This window comes from Ailuropoda melanoleuca, chromosome 6 (assembly GCF_002007445.2).
Source record: "Ailuropoda melanoleuca isolate Jingjing chromosome 6, ASM200744v2, whole genome shotgun sequence".
NCBI lineage: Eukaryota > Metazoa > Chordata > Mammalia > Carnivora > Ursidae > Ailuropoda > Ailuropoda melanoleuca.
This window is the reverse complement of record NC_048223.1, coordinates 6,632,099-6,654,841: the sequence shown is the minus strand read 5'-3', so window position 1 is coordinate 6,654,841 and position 22,743 is coordinate 6,632,099. Positions and strand designations below refer to the sequence as shown.

Below are 22,743 nucleotides of genomic sequence, written 5' to 3'. Positions count from 1 at the left end.
ATACATGGCATATTATCTAACATAAAGTAAGGATTCAATATGTGAAAGAGAGAGCTGTGATTTTTTATGAAATCTTATCTCACAGTTTTAAAACATGGAAAATATTTAGAATACCTCTTCTGTCAGCATAGATAAAGATTGACTACTGGAGCCATCTCATATTTTTCCAGTTCTTGAAAGTTATTCAGTACATAAATAATTCAATACACGTTGCTATAAACCAGAAGTTGGCAAACTTTTCCTATAAAGGGCTAGATAATAAATATTTTGGACTTTCCAGACAGACAAAATCAAAGATGTTATATGAATATAACAAGTAAGAACACAAATATCCATAAAATTTTTTATTGGTGAAATTAAAAGTGTAATAATAATTGAATAATAATTTTTTGTAATACAGATCTAATGTAAAGAATGGAATTCCATTTTGGGAGGGGGGAATAACATTTTGTTTAATTGGGGTTCAAAATTTGTATTCCCTATCAAATTAATTACAAATATTCATCTGTAAAAATCATTCTGAGCTTACATAGGCCATAAAAAATTAGGAAGTGGGCCATATTTGGCCTGTGGGTTGTGGTTTGCTAATCCATCCTGCAAACTGAACATTCCTAAGACTATTGTTAAATCAAGAAAAGCATCCAGGTGAATAAGTAAAACAAATGTGCAGGCTGTATTTGTTTTAAACAAGTGTTGGATATTACTTTGTAACACACAGTGCCAAAAATACAGTCTAATAATGCATGTGTTTGTGTCTGTGAATGTTTTTTAAAAATCTACCTCATTTAAATATGGTTTATGTCCATTGTTAGTACCATGCAATTGTTTGTTTTGAAGGAATGGAGAAATCTGAAACAAAAGAGGGATGAGAACTACCAAAAAGTGATGTGCTGCTTGGTGCATCGTTACCTGACATCCATGAGGCAGAAGATGCAAAGTACAGATCAGGCAACCGTGGAAAACCTAAATGAACTACGCCAAGATCTGTCAAAATTCAGAAATGAAATAAGGGATTTACTTGGCTTTCGGACTTCTAAATATGCTATGTTTTATCCAAGAAATTAACCATTTTCTAAACCATGGAGAGAATAGTTTTCAGTAATATACCTGAAAGACTGCATTTGCATAATTTGCGATTAAATCACTAAGATACCTATTGAAATTAAAGTGAAGAATTATGTAAAAGCCATTCTTTAAAATATTTATAGCATAAATATATTATGTAAAATATGTATATAGAATTAGTTTTTTAAAATCCTCTGTTAGTAGCTTTTTGCAGGAGCAAAACAGACTAAGTAGATAGGTTTTCTTAGCATGCTGCTTGGGTTTCTTACTTGAACAGTGCTTTAATTCTTTTTATGTTGAAGAAAGGCAGTTGTAATTGTACACATTGCCAGAAGGTTTTGTAAAATGAAGATCAGCAGATGTGGGCTGATCTCCATCCATAGGACACACCTGAAATGTAGTAAGTCATGGTTTTTAAAATCTCTGTTTTAGGAGTTAACATATAGTTCAGTATTTATTGTTCAGGAGTATAGTTTTATCTAAAATAATAGTCTATTATTTTTATTTTGTTATAATCCTATGTAACAAAGGAAAACCTCTAATGGATGTTTGAATCTATTTATGTCTCTATAAATTTCAATTCACTTCAGTTTTTGTTATTGTAATATATTTACTTTTACATGGTTGTAATCACTTTATATTTTTTATTTTGTTTTTTTTCACTTAATAGTATTTTACATATACATTTCCATGTACTGATATAGTCCACATATTTAAATTTTTATAGAATTACATATAGTTTTTGAAAAATATAGTTAGTAGACTTTTCATTTTATAGCAATCGAGTATTTGAGTATGTTTATAGGTTTGCACTGGTATTTCACTAAGGTTAGGCATTTGGTGGCTTTTAATTTTTCTTTATCATAATAGTGCTATAATCTTTTTCAGGTTGGAGTGACTGTTCATAGTTACAAAGCTAACCCAAAATAAGGATTTAGAAGATACTTTACCTTATGTGGTCACAACCTGTTTTGTTTTTGTAAACACTGGAAGACCTTTAAAGGCAAGGATTTATTTTATACTTGGACTAAGGTTCTTGAACTAATCCCCCAAAGTATTTTCCACAGAATTTAACATAGCTTCTATAAAAGTGACTTCTTGCTTATTTGTGGATCATTCTTGCTGCTTAAGATGAAAAACCTTGATTTTTTTAAAATTGGAAAATAAAATATGTATTTAAATGTTTTTCCTGTGTTCATGTAAGGGATGTAGTTTAAAAAGTTTCACAGGCTATTGCTTATGTTTTCTTGCAGCATTTCTAGTTAAGAGGTTATTAGGTATATGATTATCTTCTTAACTGAATTTCAGATGGTCTTAAGGCCATAGGGTGCAGGTAACCCTTGGTCCCTAAGCACCACTGATCCAGGGTTCATTGGCTAAATATATTAGTATTGTGTTTCATCTTGCTTTTTACTCTTTATTTTTTAATTTCCAAATTGTAAGTGTTCCCTTTTTGGGGAAAATTCTTATAAAAATGTTTATTGTAAAGTTATATATTTTGTCTACAATGGGATTATGCACTTCCCAATGGGATTTTACATCAGGATTTTTAGTCATTCTAAAAAATACCTAATTATTAAATCAAAATATTTATAGAGTGCCTACTGTATGCATGAGTTACTTATGAGGTATATTTTGAATGACAGCATATTGTAAGAAAAAAAGGTAAATAAACTTGATATTAGATTATAAATTGACAGAGTCTGTTTATTGTATTCTCATATACTTTTATACTTTTTATTGAAATATAATTCACCTACCATAAAATTTACTCTTTTAAAGTGTATAATTCAGTGTTTTGTTTTTTTTTTAAGCATGGTAAGAAAGGTCTCAAATGTTAAACATCATCAGACCCCTTTGTGTTCCACCTCCAGTGGCTGTCATATTGAACGCTTCTGGCTGTTTCTTATATTTATAAATACCATGTTTTGAAATAATCTGTTCACACAAAGACCTGTATGTGAACATTTATAGCAGCTTTATTCATGATCCCAAACTGGATCACTGAGAACAACCAAATGTCCATCAACTGGTGAACGGATAAACAAACTGTACATCCATACAGTGGATATTTATTTATTCAGTCATGCAAACTTGTATCAGACTTCAGTCAGAGAAGCAGAACTACTAGGATATTTGTAGGCATACCTGTATGTTTGTATAGCGATTTGTTTACAGGGATTTGCTGTTACACAGTTGGGGTTAGTTAAGCAGTCTCTGTGAGGCTGTTGTTTCTGCACCTAAGAGCTTAGAGTTCACAGGGTAGGCTGTTAGAAAGGGACAGTAGGTGGAAAGTGGAAGAAACAAGGACAAAGCTGGGACCCATGAGGACTGACTGAGACCCATGTCACTTCTCACTGTCTCCAACTTTGATAATATGAGTATCCTGTGTGAAAAGTTGCCTTTTGCCATGTTGCTAAACATACACTTGACTCAGGAGTCAAAGAAGCTCAATGAGGATACAAGGAAAGGCAGAACAATGTTGACCAGACTGCTGCCCCACCCCGAAAGGTGAGCCAGCAGGTAAGTTGTACCATGTGCGAGCTACAAAAGTGCCTGCATAAAAAACAGGATGGCTGCTGCTTCACTTCTGCCCTCCAAATTTCACACTAAAGTGTGTCTTGTGGCTCACCCTTATCTAGAAGTATATAAGGAAGAAGATTCTGGGAAACATAAGGTTGGCACAAAGGAGCGGACTACAGAGCTATGCTATATCATATATGAGTCTTCAGATGATTATGCTAAGGGAAGAAGCTCATCACTAAAGGCTGCATATTATAGGATTCCCTTTACATGACATTCTAGAAAAGATAGAACTATGGAAACCGAAATCAGATCATTGGTTACTAAGATCTGGTGCAAGGAGAAGATTGATTGCACAGTTAATCAAACTATATACTCAAAAAGGGTGAATTTTAATGAATGGAAATTATGCTTCATTAACCTGACAAAAATACATAAGGCACAACTTACTAAAATAAAAAAATAACAGAAGACTCTGACAATTCATTATCACTCCAAAAGAAAACAGTGCTTGAATATGCAAGTTAGTAGCCCATCATTAACACAACACAGTGGGGTGAAGTATGGCAGTAAATGCCAAGGTAAATTATTTTGTACTATTTTTTTCAAAATAATTTTGGCTATTCTAGCTTCTTTCTTTTTCATATAGAATTTGGAATCTGCCTATCAATTTCTTTTTTTTTTAATATTTTATTTATTTATTTGACAGAGATAGAGACAGCCAGCGAGAGAGGGAACACAAGCAGGGGGAGGGAGAGGAAGAAGCAGGCTCATAGCAGAGGAGCCTGATGTGGGGGCTCGATCCCATAACGCCGGGATCACGCCCTGAGCCGAAGGCAGACGCTTAACCGCTGTGCCACCCAGGCGCCCCATGCCTATCAATTTCTACTGAAAGGGTTAGTTGGGATTTTTATTGAAATTGCATTGACACTGAAATTTTTGTTTTCCTCAGAAAATACATTTATAAAATCCAAATAGGCTGAGGTTATAGGCAGGCCCTGAGGAATAAACCAGTTGAGTCTAATTATTCAGAATTACACTAAGAAAATATTAATGGCACCAAGCACATGGCTGCCCTGAATTTCTCATTTGTAAGTTAATTTGTTAGTTTTCTGGCATCACTGTCCTGTTCATAAACATGTGTTTCTTAAAGATATACTTAGAAGAATTACCAATTATAGCCTTTCTCTTCATTTGATAATTTCACATTGTTTTCTTTTCCTACTCCCTTGTCCCCAGTTTGAAATAAATACTTTTGATATGCCATTCAAAATTAGGAAAAATTCTATGTGCTACCTACATGCTTTAAAAATAGCCATCTTTAAGAGACATGACTTCTGACGTAAATTAGATTACAGTAATACAAGAAGCGAAACAGCAGGTTTATGTAGGAGGTAAATGTATGTTTAAAAAAAGAACCGTTTCAGCCAGATAAATGACAGGGAAGCTCCATTTCCTTCATTCTGCAGTCTAGAGTTTCCTCTATATGTGTGTCTGTCTCTTGGTCTCTCTCTTCATTAGGAAGGCTATTTAATCCATTCTTCAATTTTAGGCAAATTATTCTTATTGAAAGATATTTAAAATTATCAGGTGCAATTTGAAAAGAATTTTGAGGAGGAAAATACTAGTTGCCTCAGTAACTCATCCAGAAATTTAATTAATTTTGTGAGGTTACTTGGATATTTTAAATTTTAAATATTTTAAAACTCGTCTCCCCCATTTACTGTTTCAGTGGAAATAGCAAACAATCACTGTATTTTCATAATGATTGTTTTAATGCAGAAGATTTCCTTTTTTTTAAGTTATAAAACTAGGCAGAAACATTCCTCTCAGTGTTGATGGTGAATGGTACAAATTTGCTGAATGAAAATTCAGCATTATCTACGTGTGTAACTATCCTAGGACTGACGTCCAGTCAGACATTTATCTAACAGTTTTGTGCTCTAGAACCTATCTGATCATTTGCATTGGAAGAAAACTTAGATCACCTACTTCAACTTTTTGATTTTATAGGTGAGAAAATTGCATTTTAAGTAATTTGTCCAAGATTGAATCATGACTGACTTGAGAGCCCGAACTCAATTTATTGTACCAGGTAAGATATATTCCAAAACTTTGCTTTTTTGAATTAATTTTTTGTTGTAGGCTCGTCTTGGTCAGAGACCAGAACTTAAGATGCCTAGTCCCTGCTTTTCCAATTGAATGGTTTATTAAAGACTGAATTTATGACTGAGGACAGAAAGACAGACCAGTGAGATGAGCAAGAATAAGAGGGTTACGAGGGACAGTGAGGTAGTAAACATAAACAGAAAACCAGGAGCCAGGCTCAAAAAAATAACAAGCCAGGCCATGGAGAGACCAAGGGTTTAGAGTGGAGACACTGGTTGGTTTTATTTCTGTACCACTTTATATCTTGATCAGTTTGGTTATTCAAGGATCTAAAAACAATTTAAGACCTATGAGGGATCTCAGAAAGGATCCAATTTACCTTTCTCATTTTATAGAAAAGGAAACTGAAGTTCTCCCACTGCTATACTGTGAAGGAGAATCCAAGTCTTTGTCTGCCTCGTCTGGGAGGCTTTTAATTTACATTATGTCACCATTATTATTAATTTCTTGTTTGTAAGGGAAACTAACCAGCCGTATGAAATCTTTAAGTTTGTAAATTTTCTTAATAGATTTCTGTACTCAAAAGCTATCCCTGTCTCGCAGTTTAAATGTAACCTAATCTTAGTATCAGAATGCCACAGGAATATTCAGCAAAAGATAACATTTCAAATTTATAATCAAATTTTAGCCTTTTTAAACCTAATTGTTGACTTTGATTTTAGAGGAAGAAGCAAATTACAAAGACAAAGTAGAAGTCTAGTTTTTAAAATGTTTTTAATGGAAGAATAGCTGACACACAATGTTACATTAGTTCTGGTGTACAACGTAGTGATTCGAGAAGTTTATTCATTATGCTGTGCTCACTCCAAGTGTAGCTACCATCTGTCACCATACAACACTCTTACAGTACCATTGATTATATTCCCTATGCTGTACCTTTCATCCCTGTGACTTAAAAGTTAGGATTTTAAATAACAACTTCAAACTTATGCAGAAAAATTTCTGTGTATGTCCCAGAGCTGCCGTGTCTGAATACCCGATTCTGTATATCCATGTCTACTCCCACACTTGTACATCCTTAGACCCTATGTTAAAAAGAGGCTGTTAGTGTGTGAATCCTGGCCCTCACATATTTAATTCAAGATGCTTAATTATAGAAGATTTTTAAAAAATCAATATTTTGTCCTTGGGCTAGGGCTTATAGATACATCTAAGGAACAAACCTGTAAAACTGTTAATTCTAGCCACTTACCTGCAGGTTTTTTTGGCTTTTCTAGTTGAATTATCATATCATCTTTGTATTATAACAGTCATTTCTTCCTCTTTTTCTTTTTTTTAAGATTTATTTATTTATTTATTTATTTATTTATTTATTTATTTGACAGAGAGAGAGAGAGACAGCCAGCGAGAGAGGGAACACAAGCAAGGGGAGTGGGAGAGGAAGAAGCAGGCTCCCAGCGGAGCAGGGAGCCCGATGCAGGGGCTTGATCCCAGAACCCTGGGATCACGCCCTGAGCTGAAGGCAGACGCTTAACAACTGAGCCACCCAGGCACTCCCAGTCGTTTCTTCCTGTCCAATATCATTTATTTCTTTTTCTTTCCTTATTACATTAACTAGACCCTTCAGTGCAATTTTTAATAGAAATGTTGATTTCAGGCATGTTTGTCTTATCACTGACATTAAAATGCTTTCAATATGTCACCATTTGCTGCAGGGTTTTTTTGTCAATTTAAGGAAGCTCTCTTTTATTTTGAATTTTCTCAAGGTTTACTTTGTCTTAAATAAATATTGGACTATATCAAATGCTTTTCTGGATTATTAAGATCAAATGATTTTTCTCCTTACATATATTGCAAATAGGGCTTAACAGAAACTTTCCCCATTCTGTTGAGTCGATGACCTTTGTTTGACTCCAGTTTATCTAGTAATCTGATATTACAGTGTGTCTACTATGTTGCTAGGCAAACTTGCTTGTGGTATAAATGAACTCTGAATGGTAAATTGCATTGGATTGGAGGGAACTGTAATTGAACTCTAAATACCTGAAAGGGGAGCCACAGCTTTGGGTTTTCCTGAGTGTGTAACTCTTATAATGAGGCATGTCATCTAGGAGGAGCCTGAAAGCTACTATGCCTACAGAGTCAATTCAAGAGATCCTGGTTTCCGAGGAGCCGGGAATTTTAAGTTGGAGTGTCTGCACCCACCTGACATGCATCAGGGCCCCTGGCATCTGAGACATTATCTAGGAAGGCCAAAGAAAACAGCTCATGGATGGCTGTGTGAACTGCTGCCAGTCTGGCCCTATCCTGTTAAGCTCTGGTCCTTGTGCTATAGCTTTCTGGGGTTATTGGTAGTGAGAGAAGCCTGCGGGACTCGTGAGTCTGAATGTTTAGTTGCACCTAAGATTGCCTGGCTGGTATTGCAGATCTAGGAATGCGGTGAGGTATGAACATTGATTTCCTGATGCTAAATCAGTCCTGCATTTCTGGGATAAATCCAACTTGATCATGACCTGTTTTGTTTGTTGGATTTTGTCAGATAATTATTTTGTTTTTGTACCTATGTTCATAAGTGAAGTCAGACTGGATCCTATGTTTGCTGAAGTTTTGGCATTAAGATTATGCTAATCTCATAAAAAGAATTGCTGAATGTTACTTCTTTATTTATACTCTGGAATAGTATGTGTTAGATTGATAGATTTTGTCCCTTTGGTATTTGGTAGACCTTCTAAGTCAAACTATCTGGACCTGGCATTTTATTTGCAGAAAGAGTTTTAATTACTGTTTGAGTTTATTTAATGGTGATAGGATTATTTAGGTATTCTGTTTCTACTTGTGTCTGAGTTGTTAAGTACAGTTTAGCAGTTTGTCCACTTCATCTAAATTTTCAAATCTACTTATGTTCTTTGCTAGTTTTAAAATTTCAAACTCTGTATCCTTTTATAGTTACCCTAGATATTTTAATGTAAAGGCTTAAGTTATCAAGGTTCTAAATTAATATTTTTATCCTTCTCTAATTATAAGGGCCTTAAGAACATTTACGGCAAGATGCCCCCCACACCTTCTTTAAATGTTTGTTTTCTACCTGAATTTACTTTTTTTTTTTTGCAAATTTGTTTGCATTTGTATAAATATGTCCATGAACTCAAGCCAACGGAGTTTCTGTTTAATATTACTTAACTCACTTTAGATTACTAATCGGTAGCTGTTTTTAAATTTTATTTATTTATTTAAAGATTTATTTATTTATTTGAGAGAGAGAGAGAGCTCCGGCAAGTGTAGGGGGGAGGGGCAGAGGGAGAGGGAGAGAGGATCCCAAACAGACTCCACACTGAGCGTGGAGCCCCTGTGTCAGGCTTGATCCCATGATCCTGAGATCACGACCTGAGCCGAAGTCAAGAGTCCTGCACTCAACCAACTGCACCACCCGGGCACCCCTTCAGCTATTTTATTATAAGGCTTTTCTTTAAAGAAGATTTTTGTTATTAGTTTATTTCACTAAAGCAGTCAAGAAGATATACTGGGAGCCTGGTAGCACTTTCCTACAGAAAGAAAACAAGAAGGTAAATTTCAACTAAGGTTAACCTTCAAGTAAATAAGTTATATAACAATTTAAGATTTGGGACCTCTTGGGGCGCCTGGGTGGCACAGCGGTTAAGCGTCTGCCTTCGGCTCAGGGCGTGATCCCGGCGTTATGGGTTCGAGCCCCACATCAGGCTCCTCTGCTATGAGCCTGCTTCTTCCTCTCCCACTCCCCCTGCTTGTGTTCCCTCTCTCGCTAGCTGTCTCTATCTCTGTCAAATAAATAAATAAAATATTAAAAAAAAAAAAAAGATTTGGGACCTCTTGAAGATTCATATATTTTTATTATAGGAATTGAATTGAATTCAAAAGATGAAAATTAAGCTAACAGGACCCCCTGAAACACGTGAGAGTCTGGAAATGTTTTATGATGTATTGGTATGGTCACCCATTTGTTCATCATGTGTATTTGGTTCCCCAAGTACAAGTACTAAAAACAAAAGCAAAGTTTAGTCAATTATCCTTTAAAACAGTAAAATTTTTAAAAGAAATAATTCCTAAGAGAGAAATAATTCCCAGAAGTCATCTAGTCTAACTCCTTCAATTTATAACTAAGGAAACTGAAGTTCAGTCAAAATAAGTGATTTATTAAACAAGAAAGAAATTAAGAAATGGTTATTGGACCAAAAAGAGCAGTGTCACTAATCAGCTTATCTCTGTTTTGAATAATTAAAAGTCATAGGTTATTAACCACTAATTCCCTCAGCAGTTTAAAGTCTTGTGTCAGAGATGTCAATGGTATAAATAGTTGGATTACTTTTCCCAATTTTTACCTCACCGTGACTCAGGCACCCACCCAGAAAACAATGGCAGTCTTTCTGCTGGTAATGCAGGAGGCTGATAGTTGCAAGCATGCTGTGAAATGCACCAGTTAGAAGAGAAGGAGAAAAAATACTACAATCTTTTTTTTTTTTTTTAAGTAATCTCCACACGGGGACTCAAACTCATGTCCCTGAGATCAAGAGTCACATGCTCTACTGGCTGAACCAGCCAGGTGCCCCCAAAATACTGAAATCTTCGGTAATCACGGCAAAGTCTCATAACGTGCATTCTTGAAAGGAGCCTTGAGAAGGTTAGAATCAGTCAGGATTCCACAGTTACATCCTGGCTGGGCATAGCTGTGAAGTCCAGATGGTTGTAATGCCCTTTCTAAAAGGTGGCACTGGCCAGTGAAGCCAACCACGAACTACTATCGTTAATCCACTTTCAGCTGATGAATTCTCTGGGACTGATGTGGGTAGCCTAGTGGGAGAGGTTAGGAATGATTCCTGACCCCACAACCACCCACATTCATCGCTTGCTCGTGCTTGTTCAGCTGCCAAAACAGAGGATCCTTCCTTTTGAGTTTTTTTGTGTGTGTGACTTTTGAATGTCTAATCACTTCTAGGGCTGGGAATTATTGTTTTTACCCAAAAGAATATTTTCCTTATTTCTAAAACTTTGGTTCTATCATGAAAGACCTTGTGATCCAAGTCTTTGTTCCTCCCTGCTGTGCTCTCCACCTTCCTCAGACAGGGATGGGTGTCCCCTCTTCCACAGCTGCTGGCCGGCAACCTCTTAAGGGCTAGTTGCTGCAGCCCTTGCAGGTACAGCTGTGTGCGAATGAGGGGCGTTCTTTCACAGTTCTTCCACTACTGAGTGAAAACAGATGCTTCAAAGGCAATAGTAGAAAGCATGGTAGCCGATGTACCCTGATCCAGTTAACGGGTGATGAACTGGACAGGGGCATCAGCCTCACTTCTAATTTCAAGGCCTATAAAACAACCGGTTGTGATTTAGGCTGCAAAGGAAACAAACAAAGGCTGCAAAGTCAGGGTAAGAGGGTTTTCCTCAAGGCAGAGAGGGCCTCTTCTAGTGGCAGGGAGGGCACTAGGTTGGAGTCAGGACTTCTGAGCTGGATTGCTAGCTCTGTCTCTTGGGAGATGTGTGCTCTGGACAAGTCACTAAATAGACCTGAGCTTCAGTTTCTGTTTCAAAATGGAGAAGTTGAACTAAATCCCTGAGGGACACCACTGTAACTCGAACGTTCTCTGGTTCTACAGAGAATTACAGTCTACTTACATTACTGAATTCATCTAGTCCCTGAAGTTCTTGGAATTCTAACTCTTTCAGCAAAGTGTAAATTGATGCCAAATTGATATGTAAAGAAGCAGGGAATATTCTTTTTACAGCGTCCCATTTTCTATAAAAACAAGTTTAATGGCTGTTATATAATCATTTAAAAATATTTTATTAAGCACTGACTTAAAAAATGCAAGAGAAGAATATAACACCTCAGAGCAAATGCTTGAAGGTAAAACAAATATCACTATAAATATTGCACTTATAAAATCTCTTTTTTACATCTTCACACAACTCATTTCTAAAATCCCCTTTTACAGAGATGTATAAATAAACTGCTTCCACACTGTCAACGCTTGATACATTCAGTTTCCGCACTGTCTGCAGGTTTTCCATCACGTATCTGCTCCTCCTCTCGGCGCAGGCACAGAACTTCCACCAGTGATATCGGAGGTCTCATACCTCCGTCATGTGAAGAGTAAATCTTTCTGAATGCTCAATATTTAATATAAGATTTTTTTTTCTACAGAGAAAAATATAGATCTTTCAAAGGCAATGACAGAATGCAGCTTAAATTGACACAGTTCACTATCAACATTGCTTGTTTTTCAAGGCATCCAGGAGCTTCTGATTCTTGGTCTTGAACATCATGATAAAGCTGTTTGGCATGATTTTGCCTCGCCCGTCTTCACCCACTTGACCCATAATAATGTAATTTAGACCTAAAAAAAGAGAATATAAACTAGTTTTTTTCTCTACGTGTATTGCTTTATTATTATTATTTTTAAAGATTTTATTTATTTGAGAGAGTGCATGCGCACGAGCAGTGGGGAGGGGGAGATGGAAAGGGAGAGGGAGAAGCAGGCTTCCCGCTGAGCAGGGGGCCTGATGCGGGGCTCCATCCCAGGACCCTGGGATCATGACCTGAGCCGAAGGCAAACGCTTAACTGACTGAGCCACCCAATACAACTTAGACTATAACCTACCTCTAGATAAATGATCTATAAATGGTATAATCATACATTTAGTTTATCCAGGATAAAATCAGGTTTAAGCCTCTCATCAGAAAAAATCTAAATTCAACTAAGTAACATGTTCCAGCTCTGCCAACACTAGGAAGATGGATGGCATGATGAGATCTGGTCATGTCCTGCTCTGTGGTGTTGTAGGTCTGGGGTATTTACTGAGTGTCTGCTGTGCACGAGACACTGTGTTCGTGTGAAAGGCTCTCCTTTCTCGAGGGGCCTCAGTGCTCCCTGACATGTCATCCGCAGATGGCCTCTCATCATCCCATAATGCTTCTGGATGCCCAGGCTCTAGGCAACTAATGATCCACTGTCTTCTGTTGCTGTGGTCGACTTGAACTTTTATCAACACCTCGAGCATCTATACTACAGTAGTTCTTGAGGACATGGGTGCGTCATCTATTTCTTTGCATTCTCACAGTTCCTTGCGAAAAATAGGTACTAAAAAGTACTTCTATCAGATATACACTTTCTTTGTGTAACAATGTGTCTGGGTAAGTTAGGCCCAGACTGGGGCCCAAGCTGAAGTAATGTTGGATTCAACTCTGAAGGTCTACACTGTCTGAGAAAAATGTCACAAAGGAAGTGTGTATTACTGCCTCCTTTATTCTCCCTCTCTCCTGTGTGTCATAAGAGAAATACGTGTGTCCTTTTTCTCTGGCGTAATCATTCCTCTGTGGGCTAGCATTGTCCTCATAGTGATCTTGAGCCTGTGCAAGCTTGGAGGGCAGGGCAGGTGGGTGCCTCCTCAAGGCTGGACCGCTGGTATTGTGCTGAGACCCTATAGTAAGTACCTCCGTGTATTTACTTGCTTCTCCTGGCAGTTCTGGGGAGAAGTGTTAGCTTTTACAGAGCCTTTGCTATTCCCTCTGAAGAACCAACGTGAAGCTGCTAGCCTCCAGACTTCTCTGAACAATCTGAATTCATAGTAAAGCATTCTTGAAGTGCATATTCTCTCTCTCTCTCTCTGGTGTGTGTGTGTGTGTGTGTGTGTGTGTGGTTTTGTTTGGTTTGGTTGTGGGAGAGGTTTGTAACAACACTGAGGAAAGGATTGAGCTGAGATTGGAAAGAGAAATGGTATATCACACAATGGAATACCAGGCATTATTACCGTTCCACAGAGAGGCAGAGACAGAGATCTATTTATATGTGCTGTTTGTGGAAAGATGTCTACACACATCATGTGGGGGAGTGGCAGTAGAATATTATAGCACGATCTCGTTTGTCTAAGTGTGTATGTGTGTGCTTTCTATGGACAGAAACTTTCTAGAAGGAAATTTCATGGTATCTCTGAGGAAAGGGAAAAGGCTTCACTTTTTATTTTATATTCTTTACTTAAACTTTTTAAAAACCATAGAACATACATTACTTTTATAAGTTAAAGAACTTGTTAAAAAAATTTCATGCGCCTCTGGCTCTGGACTTCTTCCTTTATTTAACTTTCCTTTTTCCATAATTTCTCTTAAACTGATTTCCTTGTGTGGGTTTAATGATACTATATCTGCAAATGATCCCCAAATCTTTAATTCTAGCCCATATATGCCTCTCTCTCCTCAACTTCAGCTCCGAATTTCCTGCTCCTTGCTGGATATTTGCCTCTAAAATTGCATTGGCACCTTCAGTGCAAAAACTGAAAAATATCTTTCCCCCGAATTGCTCCTTCTGTGTCTGTTCCTTGTTGATCCAGGTTCAAATGCTTCTTGGACTCTTTCGTCATTTCCACTATCTCATCTTCTGCCACAGGTTATGAGAACTGGGACCAGAGCCACATTCTGCCTGATTCCAAAGGCCTTCCTTCTACACCAGAAGTGGCCAACTAAGCTTGATTTTATTTGCCCGCCAGGGCATGGAAAGATCGGCGACTTGCTCAGACTCTCCCTCTCTCTCGTTCCCTTCTCTGTCCTTGAGCTCCCCTAGAAGAAAGACTAACGTCTTCCTCCTTACTTACCTCTCCTGAGGAGAGGGCACTGCTTGCAGACCACAGTGACCTTGGCACTCATGTTCTTGCCAGCCTGCTGAATTGCCAGATTTCCCTCTTTATAGATGTTGATGATCGAGACAGTGGCATGCAAGCTTCCACCTCGGGTGACAGTTGTGATCACAGTGCCAGCCAATACTGCCAAAGAAAACATTTGGAAATAATATGACCGTGAAGGCAAACATAGGCAGAACTGAAAATAATTGTACGTTCTTCTAAGTTTCAGATAGGAAACATTTTAATCTTTAAGAGAAGGCCCTAATAGAGCTATTGGTTTGATTCTGCACATTTGTCCCCATAATTCAGGTTGGAAAAAAAGAGGCCATGGAGCCTTAACGTTACCCAGGTTATTAGGTGTTGATACCTAGGACGGAAACCTAAATGTGTCCTGCCCTGCAGTCTGTTACTGAGGTGGGGACTTGACAATCTTTTGACCAACAGGGGGACCATTTGCCAAGTAAGGGAGAGGCTTTTGAGCCTCTGCCTATGAATTCTCATTAAACCTTAGGTCTTTAGAGACACTGCCATACTGAGGTTGCACGACAGGGATTCGAACCATGAAGATCTGAGTCTTTCCGTCTGTGTGGTTGAGTGCCTACCTTTCTGTCTTTTCCCCCTTTCTCTTTAGCTGTCCTCTCTCTCCTTCAATTTTGGTTCTCCCATGGGTCCCCATCTCTAACTCTCAGTAAATGTGTTTTTCTTGGTCTTTCTTATCCACCTTGTATATCTCATTTAACAAAGTATATAACTGAGTATCACAGAACATTTCCTTGCTTAAAAAAAAACCAAAAAAACCCCCCAAAAAAACCAAAAAACCCTAGCAAAACTCAGTTGCTTTTCATTATGTAATCTTCTCTTTCTTCCATTGTGACGTAAAAGGAGAGTCTCACTTTGGAGCCATGGAAGGAAAGATGCTATGTTCTCAGAGAAATGCTTTTGGCATTTTGTGGGTGACAATTCTGTGTGGTGTAGAACTTGGATTGGGAGACTGTTTTATGAGCCCTGTCCCTGTTACCAATGCAGGCTGAGAACCAGCGGGCCACTGGGGATAGTATTTGGTCATTTTGCCACGTAAGAGAGTCACAGTGGAATGAATCCAGTTTTGAACTTGGCTGACATGACCCTTTCAAGATAAAGTGAGCAGTCACTGCTTATGTAGCAGGCAAAATTCATAAAATCAGAATTCTTATCGTGCCTTACGTTGATTCCTGCTGATAAGTGTTCACTGCAAAATGTTAGTCGATAGCCAAGTGAAATCAGGCGGCTCCAAAGGATATGGAGGGAGAGTTCCTTAAGCACCGCCCACAGAAGACTAACCTGGATGTGACAGCAATTGTTTTCATTTTTACGTCTGTTATTTGAATTTCAGCGTGCAAACTCCCGTAAGATTTAGGGCCCTAGATTCTTCAGTGCCTTCACACCTTTGCTACGACGTAGTTCGTTTGAGCTTCAGAGAGTTACCACCTTCAGGCACAGAAAAAGCAAGCAAACCCTCTTCTGCGAGACCCTCATTTTGGGGAACCGGTCTAGGTGTCAGCAACTGTATTTTCCCGACAAGACTTTTCTTCAATGTCCCTTTTAAAAATAACCCACATATTTAAATTTGGTATCTCTTGCTCTTCAGTGCTTTTCAGAGAAAGTGCCATTTTTTTTTTTAAATTGGAAAAACCGCTTAGAAATTCTAAGTCATTAGGTAGTATCCCCAGGTTCCAATTTATAAGCATTTCCAAATAGATCTCAGGTTCCCCGGTTTTGATTTAGTACTTTGGAAGGACATGACAGAGGGAATACTTGAATTTCTTCTGAGAAAGGCCAGCTTGGATATGTTTCTCATTTACTTAAGTGCAATTACGGATGTGTGAAAAAAATACTCAGGACATGAAAATTATGTGAGAAAAAGTATACAGGGTTTTTTAGGAACACTGAACCAGCCAGAACACACAGAGTAGCAGTATCATACTCCAGGAGTCAAATTATTAAGTTTATGTGAAAAAAGCATATTTTCTGTGTACATATTATTCTGTTGTAAAATCTAACACTTTGAACGGCACTAGTCAACATACCTTAGGGTATAGGAAAATATTTTCTTGGGTAAATGAAGAGTGTAACTGACACTTTACCATCACATTCATGGTCGTTCCTTTGAGATTAAGCATGCAGTCTCAAGTTTTTGGTTAAAGAGAAAAGGCTGGGTTTTATTTCTTACCAAAGTTACTTGAACAATAATTGCTCTCCAGAGTCCCCGTCCGTCTACACTTTTGTTGACAAAGGGCCACGGTGGGTTTTACACCTAAATTCAAAGAAGAAAGACCTAAGATTCAGGAAAATGAATTCAAGTACAATTGGTGTTTAGACCTGAATCTATTTAAAGTTCCTATTTATTTCCCTGAGCCACCAAGCTGTCATTGCAATGAAATAATTAGAAAACATTCAAAAGAAATTCTTTACGCTACTAACTACTGCTCCAATTTCCTCACGGTAACTCAATACCCTCTGCTGAACTTTAAACCTGAGATCAAAGATAACCCAAATTTAGCCCTATTCTCTTCTTCCTTTATATATAACTAACACTAACCAAAAATAGATACAGTCTCCATGCGCCCTGCTTAGAAAAACCCAGTACAACAAATATGAACTCAGAAAATATAGGTTAATTCTTCACTTTACAAAAGGAATCCAATGGTGTTCCCCCGGGCATCGAGGGAGCTTTCTCCGTGCATTTAAAATACACGGCTGCCCAAATGTGAGTAGTATAAGTTTGCAGAAACACTGCTCATGTGCAAAACCTGTTATACCTGTAATTACATGTAACCAATCACTAAGCATTTATTTTGAGCCCATCATTGCCTATAAGGATCTTAAGAACTGAGAAGTTGACTAATTTAAAAATAAAACGAAATAGATAAACACAGTAGTTCTCCAGCAAAGGTGATTTTTCCCCTCGGGTGACATTTTGCCATGTCCGGAAATAGTTTTGGCTGTCACGAGGGCGGCTACTGGCATCTAGTGGGAAGATACCAGGAATGCTGCTGAACATCCTACAAGAAACAGCCTCCGACGGCAGAGCATTATCTGGCCCAAAAATGTAAATACTGCCAAGGCTGAGAAACTGTGGGTTAACGAAATGAAAATATTTAATTCCCATTATCATCAATAAAAACGTTTCCAAAATATTTGCTAATTATTCACGTATACATGGCAATACGCTAAGAAGAACTAAACAACTAAAAGAATTGTACTTGTTGGGCAAGAATTTGCAATTGTAACATTCCCCTTCTAATATGTTCTGTGAACTCTTCTATGAATTTATTATTTATTTAGTCTTAATTTGTACCCATACTTAACTCCAAAAAGGATCTCAAGTGGATCACAGTATTAAAATATGTACAATTTAATGTTAAAATACATATAATAGCATCTGTGTATCATTTTTTTTTTTTAAAGACAAAGAGCTCAGAGAACATTTAGACGGAACATTGGTCCAGAAGTTGGGGACCTAAATTTACCTAATTAGCTGAGTCAAAAAGCAGTGGCATTAGTAGTTCTCCCTGTGTGACAAAAGAGCAACCTTTCCATGGACACTGGAAACCAGCTCTTCTCAGCCTTGGAACATCAGTCTGGAAACTGGGTGCGTGTCCCACCCTGCTCCTTCTCTCCCTTCAGTAGATCCCACCTCTCTTGGCTTCAAGTCATCGCTAGAGCACCCTTACCCTTCCCACCTCACTGTTTAGTCTCTCCCTGCATTCCCTGCGTGGCATGTGGTCCCCGCCTTCCTCTCCAGGTGCACCTGCGACCATCTCGGTGGGTCTCCCCTCCTCTCAGTGCCGTGGCTCCCTCCTTCCCAGACGTTCCCTCTGCCCTGTCTCCATCACTCAGTCCCAGGCTCTCATGTCTTCCTGCTAGTCCTTCATCACCAAGCTTTCAAATTTAGACATCCTAACAGCCAGTGTAGCTGCCTCTCCTTCAAGCCCTCATCTTTTCAGTCTCCTTTGCCAGTATATCCTTATATCCCCCTTTTTTAAAAAGTTAGAGTTTCTAGAGATTGAATTCCAGCCCTTCTCCTCTTTCTCCCCTAACCTCTCCCTAGGTGACCTCATTCTCGATCACAGTGTCAGCCATGTATGTGTTGATGATTCTCAAATGTAAATCTCTTGCGGAAATCTCTTCTGGAGGAGGCCATTGATCAAACTGGACTTGACAACTCCACTTGAGTGTCTCACAGAGACCTGAGACCCAACAAGCCACAGCTTAACTAAGGACTCTACCCCTAACCCCAGTTCTCTGCTTCGGTGAATGGTCTCATTATCCCCGGAACTGTGCAAGCCAGAGATGGGAGGCATTCTTGACAGCCCCCTGATCTCCCTAATCCAGTTAATCACCGGTTAAAGACCTGTCAGTATCTCCCAAGGCCCCTGGCTTGCACAACAGTCAGCGTTTCTTGTCTTTCTCTGTATTTCTGTCCTAGCACAGTTCACCTGGACAACCACAAGAACCCGTGACCTCTTGACCCTACTGTCCATTCACCTCACAGTGACCAGAGTGGTCTTCATGAGGTGCGAATCTAATCCTGAACTTTGCCTAAATCCGTTGACAGTTTCCCCCACACTTAGGATAAAATCCTAATACTCTAAAAAAATCCCCACACTTAGAATAAAATCCTAACACTCTAAAATACTTCGACATATAAGGAGAGAGGTGGTAGGACCTAAAGATGGAGCTAGAAAGAGGAAAGAGAGGCTAGGCACAACGTGTGAAGGGTCTTCTATACGGCATGAAAGAGTTTGACTCCTGTGCTGCCCAATATGATAGCCACCAGCCACATGAGGCTTCTGACACTTAATTAAATTAAAATTCGATTCCTCCACATCATTAGCCACATTTCAGGTGTTCAGTATGGCTACAGTATTGGATAGCACGGGTGTAGACAATGAATTCAAGTGGGAGACCTGGTCTGCTCTGTGCGTGTGGAGGGGAGCCTGCAGTGGGGAGGTAAGACAGAGGAGCTCAAGGATGATCTAAGAGTGTGGCTCCTGCTGCTGTGGACCATGCTTGGGAAAACAGTGGAGAAGCAGATTTAAGGCAGATATTTGTTTTATCACACAAAATAGTGTGATAAAAATGAGCTGAGTTTGATACGTTTTAATTTATATGTTTAGCAGTCACAAAACCCTAAGAGATCATTATAAATCGATGTTTGCAATTTCAGAGAAAATTTAGGACAGAAGATAAAAATCCAGGGAGCCAGTTAATTCACTGGAAAGAATAAGGACGTCAAGGTCCCCTGAGATGAGCTGGAGAAGTAAGAAATACTGCTTAATATAAGGCAGGACATGTCTAGGCCACAGGGTGGCACACTTGTGGAGGGCTCAGAAAAATCAGCCCTTTCTAGAAGTGCCGGTACTCCGGTCAGGCCTACTTTCGGTGCAAGCAGAAAATGGTGGGCAATAAAGCGGGGTTCATTTTCAACCTATCTTGTATCTTAACTTCAGATCCTTCATTCCCACTTTTTTCTTTCTCCTAGATTTAGATTTTGAGATCTGATGCCTGAAATCTCAGTGGGTGGAGCTGACAGGATGTAGAGACTGGGCATGGGGCTCCACTCTTGACTCTCCATTTCTTAGGTCATACCCCAGACCAGAGTTTCCCAACTGGCTTCTATAACACATTGAATATTTTTGTTTGATTTACCCCAATTTGAAAAAAAAAATTTTTGCACAACACATTTTCAAGCGAAACAAAACAATAAACACAAACAAAACACAAAAAACTGGCAGGTGTGAAAATAGGCAGGTGTCAAGGCCCTAGAACTTCAATCTAAAATACTACAGTTCTATGTAATAAAAAGAAAGCCATAATTTTATAAGTACAGAAAAGAAAAATTGGGCTTATAATGATCAGTGCCTCTACCAGGGTTCCTAGTATTTTTAAAGTGGTCATAATTTTCTTAGATGACATTTGAAAATTACTACCTTATAAACATTTTTTACACCTTATACTTTTCTTTCATTAATGGAGTCATATTATTTTCTTAGATAAGTTTTCATCTTATTTAACTTGAGTTTCAAGTATTTTTTTTCCTACTTCAAAAGAATTCTTCTTGTACTCCTGAAGTTCGTGCACAAACATCAATACAGAAACACTCACCTGTGGTTGCAGGGAACGTGGTGGTGACAGGTGGTGCTGTAGTCGTAGGCAACTTTTTTGGCCTGAATTTGTAGTGACCAATAAACCCATCTGCAGTTAAACTTAAGTCTGATAAAAACTGAATGAGAAGTTCATTTCTCTCGGATACAATTGGCCTAAAAGAAGAAAAACATTAAAAAAAGATTTTTTTTTAAGTGGCACCTCTCTGAAGTGTAGAATTCTGCTTTCCATTAATTTTTGATAATAGATTATTATATGTGTAAACTTAAAATACTTCAAAAGGCGAAAGTCTCAATCTCCTCAGTATTAATGCCACTTAGCACTGTGCTTTATGCAAACTCTCGAATTCTGCCTTCATGGCAGCCCTATTATTATCCCTTTCTTACTGAAAAGGCAACGGAAGTTCAGAGAGTCCAAGTGATTTGCCCAAGAACCTACAGCTACTATGTGGGGGAGTCAGGATTTGAACCTAGGACCAGGTAGACACTGGGACCAAGGCAAACGCGGAAGCTGTGGCTGGTTCTTCACAAACACCTTAGGGTTTGGCCTGACCTGGGAAGCACACTGCTTCTTTTGACTCAGACTCTGGATTTGAGCTGGCCGGGCAGCTAGGATGCTGGCCAGAGAGTCAGATGGAGAAATCTGATGAACAAATTCCCACACCCTGTGAAGACTCAGCCAGAGGGATCATCTCAGTGGGCTGGTCACCAGGGGATAAGAAAGCCGCGACTTCCATTTCATTTTTAATGAGAGCTCTGATGCATGCCCGAAATGGAAACATTTCTGTTTATAATCTCAGTAGCAGAATGCTGTGAAGGAGAAACAGAAAGTGATTGCTTTGGTGGTTATGAATGACATCATTAAGAACTCTAATTTTAAAGTTATTTTAGGGGCTTGCTGGTTAGCTGGCACTAAAGATTTAGTGGTGACAATAACTGAGGCTCAGAAGTGGGCATAACTATTACATAAAAAAGTTTCATTTGAACTTTTTCTATTATTTAAGCAATGGTTAAAAATGGTGTGTGGCTAATTCTTTTTAAAGACTATTTAATTCAGTAGTGGAAAAAAAAAACTAAACAGGTTATTTAACTGAGTTAATTGGTGGTTTGACTAAACTTTTTTGAGGCATCTTCTCAGCCGAACCACTTCTCAGGCATCACGGGCAGCAAATAATGAGGCAACTCCATTTTCCCCCCACCTATCACCTATTTGAGTGGGAATGTGTGTGTGTGTGTGTGTGTGTGTGCGCGCGCATGTGCTGGTGGGGGAAGTAGATCTGTACTTGACCAAACCAGTCAGAAAAACTGCAGGATCTTTTCTGTCCTGAAGGCTACCACCTTCTCAGCCAAGGGATGGAACAAACCTAAATGTGAGCTTTGTGACCTACATTTAGCCTCCTAGTCACGAAAGTGATCTAGAGCATTGGGAATCGAGCCTTTATCAGAAATATTCTGTCTTGCTTTTGAAAACGCATCCCATTAAATAAATACAATGTGCATGAAACACAATTCCCAACTACAATTACAAATAAAATACGTTAAACTTGTTTAAATGATAAAATTACAAAAAGCACTTATTATAAGCAGCAAAGGAAACCTCAGAACCCAATCAGGTCAGCCTTCTGGGCATGACGTTATAATTACAGGGATCATCTAATGCCTTTCCTATGAACTAATCTTGGGAGCATTAAATTGGAAATTGAATTTTCTCAAGGAAGAGTATTTTAGTAACAAAGACATTTTTTTTGTTACGCTGCTACTGAGCTTTCAGCATGAATGTGACAGAATCACAGTGCTGTAAATGTTCTGAGGGCCATGTGTTGCATCTGCAAATTAATGTTACAAATCACTAGAAAGGCAAGAGGAAATCGCACTTGGATTCATTCCATGCTGGCAGAGCCGGGAAGGGATGGCGGATGCTGTCTGGTCTTGGAGAGCGAGCTGTGTTAGCGGTCCCTGCTTTGTCATCCCAGTCTTCCTCTGCTCCAATCCGCACGGCCAGCCGACCACCATGTCCTGCCAGTCCTGCGTCCTGAGCATTTCTTGACCCACCTGCTTCCCCCTCGGCCTCTCTCCCATCCTTCCCTACCTCCTTGACTTCACCTGGGCCCCCTGCCACAGCCTTCTAACTGGCCTCCCTGCTGTCTTGGCAAGGACGGGGATTCTAAGGCACGGGCCCTGTCATTTCCTGCCTACATGCACCCAAAAGGCTCCCGCGTCTGCAGGATGTGGACCCTTGCTCGCGCTCCTGCCTCCT

General features: G+C 38.9%; 2 protein-coding genes across 2 annotated transcripts in view; one reads left to right on the top strand and one right to left on the bottom strand.

Moving 5' to 3' along the window:
- Nucleotides 1-2,767, top strand: part of LOC100465650 (short transient receptor potential channel 1) — a 75,813-nt gene extending 73,046 nt beyond the window's left edge. The window contains exon 14 of the mRNA XM_034661813.1: nt 2,335-2,767. The gene's annotated coding sequence lies outside the window, so the exon portion shown is untranslated. The remainder of the gene's footprint in view (nt 1-2,334) is intronic.
- An 8,694-nt stretch (nt 2,768-11,461) lies between these two features.
- Nucleotides 11,462-22,743, bottom strand: part of PCOLCE2 (procollagen C-endopeptidase enhancer 2) — a 78,556-nt gene continuing 67,274 nt past the window's right edge. Inside the window, exons 6-9 of the mRNA XM_034661879.1 lie at nt 20,488-20,642; nt 16,550-16,633; nt 14,314-14,481; nt 11,462-12,062 (exon numbers count right to left, since the gene is read on the bottom strand). Coding sequence (XP_034517770.1) covers nt 11,932-12,062; nt 14,314-14,481; nt 16,550-16,633; nt 20,488-20,642 — 538 coding nt within the window. The 3' untranslated portion in view covers nt 11,462-11,931. The remainder of the gene's footprint in view (nt 12,063-14,313; nt 14,482-16,549; nt 16,634-20,487; nt 20,643-22,743) is intronic.